Source organism: Triturus cristatus, chromosome 3_1, assembly GCF_964204655.1.
Source record: "Triturus cristatus chromosome 3_1, aTriCri1.1, whole genome shotgun sequence".
NCBI classification, from domain to species: domain Eukaryota; kingdom Metazoa; phylum Chordata; class Amphibia; order Caudata; family Salamandridae; genus Triturus; species Triturus cristatus.
Window position 1 is genome coordinate 232,325,281 of NC_140583.1, and position 15,932 is coordinate 232,341,212.

The 15,932-nt window shown below is 43.4% G+C and overlaps 1 protein-coding gene across 1 annotated transcript in view; it reads left to right on the top strand.

Annotated features, from left to right (window-relative positions):
- The window catches only part of ADAM10 (ADAM metallopeptidase domain 10), a 508,880-nt gene that overhangs the window by 423,851 nt on the left and 69,097 nt on the right, over positions 1–15,932 (top strand). The window contains exon 10 of the mRNA XM_085643752.1: positions 13,355–13,538. Coding sequence (XP_085499878.1) covers positions 13,355–13,538 — 184 coding nt within the window. The remainder of the gene's footprint in view (positions 1–13,354; positions 13,539–15,932) is intronic.

Consider the following 15,932-nt stretch of genomic DNA (forward strand, 5'->3'; position numbering starts at 1 on the left):
AAGACATCTCTGCTTGCTCCAAACAAGACAAGCCCGGCGGAGCGTGGCACGCGTGCTTGGCGGGGGTGGGGGTGTGCATTCCAGGCGGGGAGCGGACCCTTTGAAGTAGGATGCCAAACGGATTGCATGGCAGCACGATGCACGTTATTGTGCGCGTGCTCGCCATGCAATCCGCTCTTAAGTTAGGAGAGTTCACAAACTCACAGGGCATTCTAGCCTTTAAAGTACCACTTCTGTCCACTTTTAGGCCCTGGGCGTATATTTGGTCATATGAAAATCTCTGTGAGAGTAAATCATTTTATGAAAGCCAAACCAAGATTTGCACATGTGAGCTAAACTTACACTTGTAAATACTTTGCGAATAGCGCCTATACTAATTTGACTCTCAAAAGACTTTGCAGAGGTCATCTATTAGAAAAATACAAATGTCCAGACATTAATCTAGTGCTTTTTATATGCTCATCATTATGGCAAACCTGAGTACTGGCAGGCAGTGAGATGAAGTGATTTGTCCAAGAATTAACAGCGTGATTATGTGAAAAAAGTCAGTATTTAAAGGGTCATCAGTTGGCAACACAGGCACTATACCACAAGTGTAATCTGTGTTTATTTACAGTAACATTTTATGAAACCGAGTGCATGCCTAAAAGAAGCAAAACTAGAAAAACAAATCATAAAATGCTTCCTCGGAAAGTGAGAGAGTGCAATGGTACAATTGTAAGACTTGTAGAGCCTTAACTCAGTTATAATTAGAACGCTTGTCGGATGAAAGTGCTGGCATATGCAGAGCTCTAGAGTGAATATTACGCTGGCATAACAGAGCATCTGCATAAGCAGAGACTGAATATTCAGCGACCGGAAACAGAGTTCTGGTAAGTACAGTATGATCAGAAAGGTCGAAATATCAGAGCTTTGCTGGAACACAAACTACGAGCCGTGGTGTAAACTGAGAATCTAATATCAGAGGTTTAATGTAATGACAACTCTGCCAAAATGTGTCGCCTCCGTGCATGGCAAGTGTTCAGTTGAAACCTAAAAATGATTATAGCTAAAGCTTGGATGGCTCCTCTCACTTAATGAGTACCCACACCATACTTCTCGCTTTATTTAAATAACCTCGCAGGCAATCTGGTAAAAATGAAGATGGAATCTAATCTTCCTTGGGCTCTTGCAGCGTGTTGACTGGATTGTATTAACAATAGCCATTTCAAAGAGTACTTCATAAAAAAAATAAAACTTGCAAAGCAAATAGGTCTGGCATTCAAGTTCCACCCTTTGGGCTTAGATCAGGCTTGATTTGTTTTGCTGGACTTTTGTAAAAATGTATTCGAGGGGTATCTGCCAGGGCCTCTACAATATATAAAAATAAATAAACATCATCTAAACCCACAATTGTTCTTGGTCTCAAAAAGCACACATTGCCATGGAAGGCCTTGGCAATGGAGGGACCTACATGGTGTGTGGACGTGCTTATTGTGAAAGAGAGGAACGCCATCACTCACAGTGAAAATATCCAATGACTGAAGTGGGCTGACCAAGAGTTCCTTGCTGTATGCAGTAACAGGAGAAGGAAAATGTAAAGGACACACAACAGATCAACGGATGAAGAGACTTGCTGAAATCCTCTAAGTACATTGTATAATTCTAGTAAAAACAAAAGGTCTTGGCGAAGGCTAAAAACATCTTTCAGGATACAAATAAAGTAAAGCACACACAGAAATGTTACCACGATATTGTTTGTCCTGGCAATAGCATGCATGTTTTTGCCAAACCCATAACCCGAAAACTAAATGGCTCAATAAAGACTTTTTTGAGCCCATTTCGAAATGAAGATTTATTATTTTTGTTTCAGTTCTTTTTATTAAGAGTCCATGACTTTTAAAAGTATATTTGGTTACGCAGCTTTGCTGTCATACCTCGAATGCTCAGACCAGTTTTCGATCTGGTTCTGCTAATTTCAGAGTTACATCCCAAACAGAACAGTTCGCAGCATTGCAGAAAAAAGCACTTCAAGAAAAAAAGTCACAAAGCGAGTGCCGCGTCCCCGCAAAAAATCAAATTCAGGGGCAGGGGTGAGTGGGGAGAGAAGGGGCGGAGGGTGAGTTATGGTTCCATGCTCCGTCAGGTCCTGGCCTCTCTGCTGATCCCGTCCACAAAGGAGCAATATATATTACCCGACGTGGTGATATTTCGGTGTTTGTATGTGGGAACTGGACGGAGGCAAGCACTCACTTAGCAGCCACCGTCTTCATGGTCACCGGAGCCTAGGTGAAATTTCATTAAGCATGAAATTTCGGGCGCCCAGTTACACAGTGCCAATCCATGTCCATCCTATCACAAGTGCCACTGACTGACCTGTATTTACTGTTTAATACATATATAAACAGGTTCCCCCAGGTCTGAGTGCACAGTCGTGGTCATAAATGGAGAAACAGGGGAGTATCACACAGCACGTCACATGGCTCATTCGAGACTTTCACTGCGCCGGGTCACCCTAGCTTTGATGCACACGCTGCGGTTGCTGTACATGTCATGGAGCCTTCCACCAATGAGGTCACATGAGATGAAGAATCGCGGCACTGCCCTGAACGCATGTCTGCAGGAAGCCATGTTTTCTTTCTTTGCTTACATTTGGCAAAAGAGTGCCTTCTGGGAGAGAAAACTGAAAGCAAGCTGTCCACCAGTTAGTCTCAGAGCCAAGCAACAAAAAGACGGACGCGCTCTGTGGTGGGGGAGGGGGAGGAGCATTGAGGGCTGGCGAGTGGTGTGCGATGTGCGCGCACCATGACAAGAGAGGAAAGCCATATGGCGCCTCTGCTCGTCATTGTGCGCAATCCTCTGTGTACATTGTATAATTCTAGTAAAAACAAAAGGTCTTGGCGAAGGCTAAAAACATTTTTCAGGATACAAATAAAGTAAAACACACACAGAAATGTTACCACGATATTGTTTGTCCTGGCAATAGCATGCATGTTTTTTGCCAAACCCATAACCCGAAAACTAAATGTCTCAATTTTTTGAGCCCATTTCGAAATGAAGATTTATTATTTTTGTTTCAGTTTCTTTTATTAAGAGTCAATTACTTTTAAAAGTATATTTGGTTACGCATCTTTGCTGTCATACCTCGAATGCTCAGACCAGTTTTCGATCTGGTTCTGCTAATTTCAGAGTTACATCCCAAACAGAACAGTTCGCAGCATTGCAGAAAAAGCTTAAAAATGCCATCATAACAAGCGCAGTGGCCCCCGTGCATGGCAATGGCTCGCTGTGCTGCGAATGGCACCAGAGGAATCAAACTAGATCAAGATGTGTAGATTTCTCCTTAAAAGCAGAGCGGGGGCGGGGCGCGGGAAATAAATGCAAAGCAACATAGATTTAACCCCGGGACCTTTTCTGATTGATGTTTATCAATGGCTGCAACAAACCGGAACCGCAAGAATGTAATGGGGGGAGATCAGAGCGCTGTGGACATCCACCCTGCTCTGCGTTTGTAATAACGGTGTTCTGTTGCTAATGCCTTAGCGTAGGAAGAGAAAAACAAGCCCGGCGGAGCGTGGCGCGCGCGCTTGATGGGGGAGCGCATTCCAGGCGGGGGAGCGGACCCTTTGAAGTGCGCTGCCAAACGGATTGCATGGCGGCACGATGCGCGTGATTGTGCGCGTGCTAGCCATGCAATCCGCTTTTTGGGAGCACTTTCAAAACCCCCTTACAATAGTCTTCGCGAGACCTAAAAAGATACCGAAGTAGCAAAGTCTATAGGAGCACTTCAATCTCCTTCTACCAGAGGTTCCTTTTGCTGAGGAGGCCCCCAAAACTAACACCTCGGATGCGGCCGCATCTTCATACAAGACACAAACACTATCACTCCCCTCTAGAGGATTCTACAAGGGTGGATATAGAGGGAACAACTTTTAAAGGAGAGGTAGAGGTACATCCTCCCAATATTCCACCTTGCATTCATAAACTCTCGCTACAACACCAAAGGCTTCTCAAATAAGTCCAGGCTCTTCTAACAAAATGAGCTATAGAACCAGTTCCATTAGAACATCAATGATCAGGAGTTTACTCACTGTACTTCCTAATCCCCAAGAAGGGCAGGTCTCTACAACCAATCTTAGATCTCACTGTTAAACCTATACAAACTGTCAGAACACTTCCATATGGTTACCCTTCAACAAGTGCTTCCACTTCTACAACAAGACTACTTTATGTCCACACTAGACTTACAAGACGCCTGCTTCCATATTCTTATCCACCCAGCACATCGCAAATAACTTGGATTTGTGATAGTGGTAAATAATGATCAATTCAAACTACTCCCATTCGGAGTGACACCTGCACCCTGAGTATTCACAAAATGTCTAGCAGTATAGCAGCTCATCTAAAAAGACAACAAATTCATGTCTTCCCATATCTGGATGATTGGCTCATCAAAGCCAACACACAAAGAATGTGTTTGCAACACACTCAAGCTACCATAAACCTTCTCCATAAATTGGGATTTACAGTCCATGCACAAAAGTCCCATCTTCAACTCTCACAACTGCAAACATATCTGAGAGCAACGCTAAACACTTACAGCTCTAGCCTCTCCCAGTGCAGCCAGAATGAAAAACTTTCTAACTTTATTACAACAGTTTCAAAACGACCAATACCTACCAGTGAAGACTTTCATGCATCCGTTAGGAATGATGGCATAATGCATTGCAATAGTGCCTCACACAAGATTACAGATGCGTCCTCTACAGCAATGCTTAGCACGTCAGTGGAATCAATTACATGGTCAATTAACAGATCTAGTGTTGGTAGATAGCCACACAAGGGTGGTGTTTCATCGACCCGATTCCACAAATCGTACTAACAGCAGACTCCTCTCTCACAGGTTGGGCTGCCCATCTCCAGCATCTGACAATTCAAGGTTTATGGGGCACCAAACGCAGAAGTCTCCACATCAGTTACTTGGAGCTTCGAGCTGTTTATCTAGCACTAGATGCTTTTCAGCCTCACCTTATAGGGAAAGTTGTCCTAGTATGGACGGACAAAATGACTGCCATGTACTACGTACAAAAACCCTGGGGGGTGGGGGGGGGAGAGCACACGCACTCTACAGTTGTCACGGCTCTCTCAGACCATTTGGCGTTGGGCAATGCATCGCAAAATTCATCTTCTGGCAGAACACCTTCCAGGAATGCACAACCAATTTGCCGACCCCCTCAGCAGGATGCGGCAACAAGTACACAAATGGGCACTTCATCCTCAGGTTCTGTTACCATAGTTCCAGAAATGGGGATTCACAGAAATAGACTTCTTTGCCACAGCAGAGAACTCAAATTTCTGAACTGCACATCCAGATTCCCACACCAATATCTAAAGGCAATGCCTTATGAATGAACTTCCACGAAGAACTTGGCGTTTGTTACATTCGGGATAGGTTGGGAGTTAAACCCTTAGTCTGCTGGGCTAAAATTTGGGCAAACACAGAGGCCACATTTAGTAGGCAGGTCATAGTAGACTGCCTTGCCCGCGACCGGGGGCTGAAAATCCCATGGCTTAAGTATGTGAAGGAGACCCTAGAAGGAATAGGATGCGCAAATCTCTTCACTAATCCTGCAAAAATATCTATGCATGGTAAGGCCATGGTTAAGGACCGGTTTCTTAAGCATGTCACAACAATTAGGGAAGATAGGGAGCTGATTAAGCTGACAGTGAGAGACTATCTCTTGACCAAAACATGCGTGGGTATTGAGCCTTATTTGTTTTATTTCCATAATGCCCATGATAGATTTTTAACCCGTTCCCTGCTCATGACAGAACCACTCCGTCATGAGCCACGGGCGCCGTTTGCTCATGACGGAGTGGTTCCGTCATGCTGCGGCCGTTGGCGGCCGCTCCGCCCACGTGGCACTGATTCCCCGCCTGTGCGGGCGATCAATGCAAGTGGGCGGAGTCATGACGGAACCACGCCGTCATGAGCACAGCTCGATTGTGACTCATGACGGCGTGGTTCCGTCATGAGCATGGCAGCGCCGTGCTCACCCCGCACCCCCCCAGCGCCGCGGCGGAATTCGTGCCGCGGCGAAGGGGTTAATGGCACGGTTTAGGCTTAATCTTTTGCACCATATATATAGCGAACACGGCAGGTTACACGCTGTCTACAGAGATGAAGGGTCCGTGTGGCTGCGACCATCGGTCTCCACAGGATACCCTTCACTTTGTTTTATTATGTCCCTTTTATTTACAACCTAGGAGCCTCTTTTTAAAAAAATATTTTAAAGAAAGCTAGATTTAAACATGCAAGGGTGGCCCTGTTTTTAAAATTGTCCACAGACGCATTGACTCTGTTTTGTACTGTAAATTTTTAAGGGCAGCGGTCAGGCTCAGAACAACTAAGGGCATTGGGTGAACACAGGTGGCCCGTGATGTCAGTCCCGCAATGGCCTCATGAAGGAATTTGATGAGGGGAGGGCTTCTTACTCGCGGATGAATTGAATATGCATCATTTTTATTGGTTGAACTGTTATTGTCTTTTTTAACTATGATGTATTTTATTTGTACTTTTATGGTATTTTCTTTATACTGAATAAAGTATTGTGATTGATTGAATGAACTGGTCGGGAATATTTGCCTACGCTTTTCCGCCTCTCCCTCTCCTTCCATTTCTAGTTCGGAAACTCAGACTTCATTCACACTGATTCTAGTAGCTCCCACATGGGCTCGTCAACCGTGGTTCATCACACTCCTAGAACTGTCAGTATTTCCACACCAAAAACGACACCTCACTTTCAACCTTCTCACACAGTACTGTGGAGAAATCAGACATCCAAACCCCAAGGAGCTCAACCTTGTGATCTGGCTCTCAAAGTCAGAGTTTGGATACCTAAATCTACCACTAGATTGTCTGACCATTCTTAAGGGAGCAAGAACACCTACCACTAGAGCATGTTATGCAGCAAAGTGGAAAAGGTTTGTTATATTGTAAAAATAACACTATTGATCCGCTAGATGCATCAATACAGAATATTATTTATCTTATGCATCTACAACAAGTTGGCTTAGCCTACACATCCATTTGACTACACCTTGCAGCAGTAGCTGCATATCTACAAAAGTAATTTATCCTTATTCAAAGTTCCAGTAAATTAAGCTTTTATGGAAGGCTTTAAGAGAATAATACCACCCAGAGTACCACCAGCACCTATCTGGAACCTTAACATCGTTCTCACAAGGCGTATGAGTTCACCTTTTGAGCCATTAGCCAATTGTGCATTACAATTCCTTTCATGGAAGGTTGTCTTTCTAATTGCTATCACTTCATGAAGATGTGTTGGTGAGCTACAGAAATTCCCCTTAAAAGAACCTTTCTTTCAACTTCATAAAGATAGTGTTTCTTCGTACAAGTCGTTTGTGTTTCACATTAATGACTCATTTGTTACCTGTGTTCTTCCCTCAACCTGAATCGGTAGCAGAAAGGGCTCTACAAACACTTGATGTCAAAAGACCACTATTATACTACATTGATAGAACAAATTACGTTAGTAAAACAAAACAATTTGTTTGTTGCATTTGCTACACCTCATAAAGGAAATCCCAGCTCTAAATCCGGTATTTCTAGATGGATTATTAAATGTATTCAAACTTGCTATATCAAAGCTAAAAGAATGTACTTTAACTATACCTCCTAGAGCACATTTTATGCGCAAAATAGGAGCATCTATCGCCTTTTTAGGTAACATTTCCATAGCTGACATATGTAAAGCAGCTACATGGTCCACCCCACACAGATTTACAAAACATTATTTTGTGGATGTATTAGCATGTCAACAAGCTAATTTAGTACAAGCAGTGGTAAAAACCCTTTTTCAAACAACTGCAACACCCACTGGTTAGCCACCTCTTTCGGAGATTACTGCTATACAATCTATGCAAAGCATGTGTATCTACAGCACACATGCCTCAAACAGATTGTTACTTACCCTGTAAGCATCTGTTCTTGTTATGTAGAGCTGTAGATTCACTTAGCTTTACATGCTAAGAACGGATGCTTACAGGGTAAGTAATACAATGGTTTTTTTTGCACTACAGAATGGAGAAAGTATAGGCTGTTTTGATGCACACTTAAACCCACAAAAATATTTGCTGCCCTACACTTGCTGCATGTTACTAGGTCGGATCCCAAATGTAGCACCACTGCTAAAACAGCTCAGTTCCTACTTGTCTGGCCCTCATACACTCTGATTCTAAGAGATTGCCTTTGCCTAATAGCAGTGCTCCACCAACAACTGTTCAGGTCAGAGTCTGACCGGAGCCAACCAGCTTTTTGTAATGATGGTAATCATGTGACACATTCTCCTCACAATAAGATGGTGACAGTTTTTATTTGCACCTACAAGAGGCCTCTTCGCTGGATACTTCACCTGACACAGGACTGGTGTGTGCTCCCAGTCAATCTGCAGACATTTGTTTGCCTCGCCATGGTCATTAGACATGTGGCTGAAGTCTTAGATCTTAAGCTGCCTTCTATGGAGGTGAAAACCAACGTTCTTGCGAAAGTGGTACAGGCCAGAACTCTCCTCATCAAAGGCGCTACTGCTGTTAACCAATGCTCTGACCAACAGCCTCATGGGCACTTGGACTAAACCCTGCTCTTTCCAACCTATAATCAGACAGGTGGCATATTGTCACAGACCTGCTCGGCTGACCCTGCCTTCCTAATGCCGCACTCTACTCCAAAGAACCCGCAAATACAAGTATGCACTAGCAGGGTTAACTCCAATTATTTTCCTACTTTCTATCCTCCAAATCATTAAGGGACACAGTTGCTAAAATCTCACCAGCTGTCCCAGAAAATCTTCGCAGAAATTTGCCACAGACGATTAAAGATAGCCAGGATGCAGCCAAGTACATTATCCTGTCCGGGCGGACACGACTGACTTTTTAGACAGAGCGTTCTGCACTAGCTTGTTGCTCTGGCGCTGTGCGAGGATGAGGTCCACTGGCTTTTCCGGTGACGTTCAGATGTCTCTCATGGATATATTTTCCCCTTTGTCTTTGCATGCCTGCAAACCTCTTCAATTTACACTTAGCAGCACATGGCCAAACCTTGAATTTTCTACACAGGTGGCAAGCCCTAACATCTAACTGGTGGGTCTTTCATTTAGTCTAATGAGATTAAGCCCTGCCGTTTCTTTTGTTCTGCCTAACAACTTCTTTTCTCATCAGAATGGCTTTCTGAAGACCACTTGTTTGTTTTCTGTAGGCAATCCAGGTTCTTTTGCAGAAAAGAGCAATAGAGAGGGTCCACGCCTCCAAGGCCTGGACTTCAAGTAATTTCCATTTTCTAGTGGCAAAAAAAGGGCGGAACCCTTCGCCCTATTTTAGATCTTTGACCTATCCGTTTCTTCCTGCGGAAACACAAATTCAGGACGCTCACACTTGCCCAGGTCCATTCTTCCCTAGATCCAGGAGAGTGAATGGTAGCAGTGGACTTGACGAATGCCTAATTCCATATTAGTCTTTCAGACCCACAATGTGTTACCTGCGGTTCAGGGTGGGCCACAAGCGTTTTTAGTTTGCAGTGCTTTCTTTCTGCCTCGCCAGTGCCCCTCTGGTAGTTCATGAAGGTGATGTCGGTGGTCGCAGTATAGTTTTGGCGGTAGGAAGTACTAGTTTTCCCCTACCTCAATAACTGGCTGCTGAGGGCGGGCTCACTTCAGTTAGACAACAACAAATCTCATTACATCGCTGGGGTTCACGAGCAACTTGCCTAATTACACCTAGCTGCTTTGCGTAGTTTTTCTGGGTACTGTGCTCTTTCAGCCTTTGCTCTGGGTCAGCGGGTCCAGGACACTCTGGCTATGATAATCATGTTTCTTCCTCGGTTCTGGGTTCCAGTGAGTATGGCTGTAAGGCGTTTTGGCCTATTGGCCTCCTGCATCCTGCTCAGCACCATACCAAATGTGGACTTTGCAGCGGCATCTGCATAAGTGGACTCGGCAACAAGGGAATATGAAAAAGATCTGCAGTGTTGGCTGCTTGACCACAGTTGAACCTAGGGCAGACTCTTCTCCCTACCCCACCCAGAGCTGACAGTAGAGACAGAGGGTTATGTGGGAGCGGCGGCGAGCAGAGCATCCTGGTCTCCAGTGGAGACCTGCCTCCACTTTAACTTGCTGGGCTTGTAGACCATACATTTGCGGTTGAAAGCCTTCCTGCCATCCATCAAGGGGAGCCTAGTTCAGGTTAGTCTGTAGATGCATATAGCGAGGACGCTAGGAACAAATTTGCAATAGCCTGGTTTAATCAAAACAGAAGACATCGATGTGTCTGATTTGCGCCGGAGGCTGGCGAGATTTATCATGACAACGAATAGGTGGAAGAATATAGTCTCTGGTCTTAAATTAATACTTTTCACTTTACGCAAGTTAGGAAGGAGATTGTTCTATGGAAATTTATGTGATGGATTTTGCAGTGTCACTGCGTTCAGTAGTATCTGTGGTTTTGTAATCATATCGCCGAAGAACATTAGATGGTAATTTAAGATGCAGACAGAAGATGTTCAATTATCAAATGAGCTTCTGTCTGACCATCAGAATCATCTAAACTATCCCTTTTTTTTTTTTTTTTTTTTTTTTTTTTACATCTGCTGTATGATTATACTTCTAAAAGCAGAGGGTCAAATTCGTCTTGTGCAGTGTTAGTTTGGGACAGTGTTTCCTCGCTCAAGCAATATATAAAAAAGGATCTAGTTACTCTAGTACAATGAATTAAACGTTTGAAGAATGGTTGCTTCCTCTAGTATTAAGTTACAGTAATGTAAATCCAAACTTTCTTAAATGCTTTAATGGAAAAAATCAGTGTTGTATAGAAGAATAAAGTATCATAGTATTTAAGTACAGAAGTTTAAGGTACAGCTACCCCTGAGTGCACTTGGATCATTGGATTAACATAACACTAGCCAATATGCAGGTTTCAAATGTGTTTACATTTTTGCTGCACCTTTGAATGCCTTTTAACACATTATCACAACTCAGGATGTACTACAAACAAAATGCACGAATACCCTTAGATTCTGCATTCTATCCCTAATGGACTAAGCCAAGGTGAGGGAAAAGAGGGGAATTGGGTCAGTTTATGGAATGCGCAACAGACTGTTCCATCCTGACCTCACCTCTCTTTTTGCCACCTCATAAACCTTGAGGCACATCACAATTTAAAACTAGCTGCAACATGAAATCCAGATGAGGTCCCGTTTGATAGTCTTTAACTTTTTCGATCATATAAGACACTGCGTTTGAGTACCAGGGAATGAATACCTGCCAATTACCACAAAATAGTTTGCATAACGCAGGATGTTCACACATTTGGGGCCTTCATTTATTCCCAGTTGAGAGAATGTATACTTTGCCTCTCACCCACACCGAAAGGAAATTCACCACTTGTACTACATCTACAGAAATAGCACGAAGATCCCTCTCCACACGTATTTCGAGTGGAGTGCCACCTCCCGTTGATGGCTACCCACAGTACAATAGATCCCTTACATTGCCATGAGTTAAAACACTCCCCGTTGCACACTTGGGGAACGCTGATGCTACTTGAATTAGAGACCGGTAGAACTCTTGATGGAATTCCTTGGCGAGGCCTCGGTTCTGAAGATGCCGTCTCCCAGTTGTGCAGGAAATGTCTTTTTCGGCTCCCGGTTAAGTCTGCTTCTACTGGCGAATATTAAACAGGACCCATTTATATCTTTGAAGGACACCCTTCATCCTGGCGATATGAAACCTCGGTATCTGGACATAAATAAGTGGTTGACTGCCGTTAGAGTTGCCTCTAGTTGGCTGCTCCTCTTTATCCTTTAAAGCTCTGGTTTGATTGTAGTAACAGGACCAGCAACCCCTACCTCGCCCTATCTTGGTGAAAACACGAGAGGAGGAAACTTGCCATTTGTTAAAAACTGTGCAAGTGCCTTCAAACGTAATCTTCTAGTTGGAACCTGCTTCTGAATTGCAGACTCACCTAGTTTTTAATCTGTTTTGACAATGGTATCTTTTTCCTTCCTGGCAACACAGCGCATTTAGTCTTAGGATGGTAAATGCTGGTTGTTCAACTAGTCTTCAAGGTAATTGGGTGTACCCTGAATATTGGAAGTTCTGGTCTCCTCAATCATAGCCCGAACATTTGCCAGAGTGTGCTAAAGGTTCAGCAGTGTATGCCGATCGCTGCAGTTCTTGCAATTCATGTGAAATTTGTAATGAATGTTCTCGTATGAGAAAAAAACTCTTTTGAATATCTGAGGCACTCTGGCAACTTCAGGCCTCTTTCTCAAAGGACATCTTGTTCTGTTTATGTTCCATTAACCTTCAGTGAAGTGTGGCGTGGGAGGGCCAACCCCTTGATGTGTAGTCTGACCCAAAAATTGCCCATCTCTTGGTGGCCCTTGCTTCGAATGGTCTGATGTAGCCAGGTTCTTTTGCCCAAGTGAGCCCCACAGACATAGGTATTTGGATCCTTGCTGATGCCACCTGAAGGTCCTTGTGTTGCTGTGCCTCAGTGTTGAAAGGTGAGGGACTAGAGCTCTGTCCAGTTATCATGAAGGTTGTGCGCCGCTAGTTAAAGCCATCCAAGGCATTATCAGCTAGAGAGGAGATATGTTTTTTATAGAGTGACTTTACCCCACCTCCATTTCTTATCTAGCACCTACAGGTCGCAGCAGACTTCAGGCCAACAAATCCTATATCAGAGGGCTCCAGGCTGGTCTCTTCCTCTACGTTGAGTGAGATGCTGAGTTAGCTGGTCCCCTCTGCAGTTTAGTTTCTTATTCACCGTAGACTGTGTCTGGAAGTCCTGCCTTACTCTTTTATATACAGGTGTGCTTAGAGTGTAATAGTCATCCACAGTCTACCATTATCAACCTCAGAATTGACTTTCCTGCATCTTCGGATGCCAGGAAGCTCTGATCCCTGGTCTAACATGGCATGCTGGGCGCCGACCAGAATGGCAGTCCTCGCTGGTATAAATCCTGCATTGGGGTAACACCTTGGAGTATTCTCTAGGCAATTTACAGTGTTTTATGTTTTTAATGACTAATCCCTAATCCTGCAATGATTAAATATATGTATCTACTGGTATGTGATTTTCTTTAACTGTTATTAATTGCCAGAGGTTTGTCTTGGTCGCAATGAAGTTCTCATGACATTTGTACAATGGGACATACATAGAAGTCCCCGAAGTAGTGTTTTTTTCTTCCGGTTGTTGTTAAAAAATACAAGTATCAGGCTTGTAATCTTTGGGTAACAGAATTGCTCTTTAATTTGCTCTTTATATTAATGCAACTATCGTTTTTACTCGTTTGTAGCACGATTCTGGCATTGATTGCACCCCTGGAGAATCTAAGAACCTGGGCCACAAGGAAAACGGCAATTATATCATGTACGCCCGAGCTACATCTGGGGACAAACTCAATAACAACAAGTTCTCCATCTGCAGTATCCGGAATATAAGCCAAGTTCTCGAGAAGAAGAGGAATAGCTGTTTTGTGGGTATGTATACAGTCCATGAAGCTTACATAAAACATCAAAAAGATTAATAGCTATTGATGGAAATTCATTTCCGAGATGCGCTGTTTCCAAACACTTTCACTTCTCTATACTTCCAAATTTAATTACATACATATTTTTTAGGACAAGCGATGCTGCTGTTTTGGAGAAAAACAATGCTTTTTCAATTGTGTTAGTAACCGTTTTGAGCTGCGAAGGGACATATATATTAGGAATGTAATGTATTTGCCCTGGAGTAATAACAGATGATGGATCAGTTTTTGACGATTCCTTTCTAATGCAGCAGCGTTTTGGTTGTCCTCACGAAGCACCCGCAGGACGATGGGTTGACACATTTACAGACAAACCTGGCTTAGAATATTGTAATAATAGTATCAGGTCTATAGGTGGAAACCGGGACACTTGTTCTGGATGCTCCCAGAGCCGACAAACATTATATTGCTGTGGCAAGATTAGCCATCCATGCTGATGTTCAAGCTGAAGGTGGTGGCTGTGACCCCAGTGATGAGTTCTCGGATGGGTAGATGTTCGAATGAGTCAAGCGTGTTTATAATGGGTACTCTAGATGTGTGATGCGTTTCCATTTTTGGCGCGCCTTCCATTGCGCCTATCATGCCAGCACAGTGGGTCTTCCTTGGGTAGTCTTGGTCAATACCCCTAATCCACAGACCAGAAGAGGCAAAGCGAGCAGTCAGTGGATGTTCCGGGCCACGTTGCAAGATTTTGATTAAGCTTTACTGCCTTCTGCTCTGCCATAAAGTGGACCTTTTTTGGTCACTTCTAGGGTAAGTTCGACTGAAATGGAAAGAACACAGTAACACTGGCATCCTCTCCCACTGTGGACGCCCGAATGTGAACCCAGTGCCCGTGCAGTAAACTTGAGTACCCAATTTTAGTGTATGACGTAAAGGACTGGAGTCTGGTGAATGAGATTGCTCAACAAACCTTAAACCTCTTGGGCTAATCCGATATTAAAATTCCCATCCGCTGCCAACCTGTCGATTTAAACTGTAAATCGACGAGTGGCTCATCGGAGCCGCCTCAGATCTGGCCAGATCAACGGATATATGTCTGGGCCAGAAAACTCCCTTTAATGAAGGCATATGCTTGGAACTCTGCTTAAATAAAGGCCTAATCTTGTTTGAATGCGACCGCACAGGTGTTGTCAGCTATGAAGTTATTTAATTGGAAAGGGTATTCTATAATCCTACATGAGGATTCAAATATTATTGAACAGATGGATATTTTCAAGAATGATGATGCCTTGTATTTCACCCACTTTCAGAGCACGTATCGAATATCCCCAGAATGCAAGTAATGAAATCAGGTGTCGAGATGGTAGAGATTAAAAAAACAATAAGCGGGGATTGCTTTTTGCAAAAGAAACTATTTGCAAAGTGCCTTTTAGATAAATTAGTAATCAACTGTTTAAGTTAAATACGCCTCTTCTTGAAGTCCTGAAAAGTACCTGAGAGGGTATAGAAATGAGTCTGTAGTATGAAACTCCTACTTTCTCAAAATAATAAACAGTGGCCATGCGTGAAGTCAACATCTGCTAAAGCGAGACTTGGCTTTTGGTCAAAAAATTAGTTAAAGCTAAAACCTTCCTAGTATCGCTTATATTCGCCTCTGACACCCAGTAGCTAATCTGTTAAATGCCGACAGTTCATCGATTTTTTTCTTTCTTTCTTTCTTTCTTTCTTTCTTTCTTTCTTTCTTTCTTTCTTTCTTTCTTTCTTTCTTTCTTTTTTTTTTTCTTTCCTTTCCTGGGAAGGTTAAATCCGTGGCATGGATGCCTGTTTCAGAGTCCCAGCTCTCGGTTACTGGGCTGAAGAAACCTCCCCAGTGGGTGTTTTTCGCCCAGATGAACAAGTGTCCCTTTCTTCAACAGGATGCTCAGCACTAGCATGCACTCAGGTACCCATATCACAGCTAACCCTGCTGGCCTAGCTAGGAGCGCTAACCCACACCTCTGTTGTGTTGCACTGGAAGGACATTGCTGTAATGGACGGATAACATGCACCCTCAGTTCTCCAGGTTCGTAAGTGGAGGGATAACAGACGGAAATCCACTCATTTAAGATGGGTTGATAGGGGCGTATTTTGGAACTCCGTTAACTTCATAATTAATAGTGAGTCTTTACCTAAAACCTGTGAAAGGACTAAGTGGTTATGAAATATTTTGCTTGTGTGGAAGAAAACGAAACCAAACTAATTCCCAAATTATTCCATTGACAATTGGATATAAAACGTGTAGTGTAATCGGGCAAATTTACTATAACCTGCCTAAATACTCTATCTTCAGCGCATCAGTGCTTAAATTGAATGTATGTGCCATTTGGTGTCCACTGTACATCATCACTATAAGCACATCATA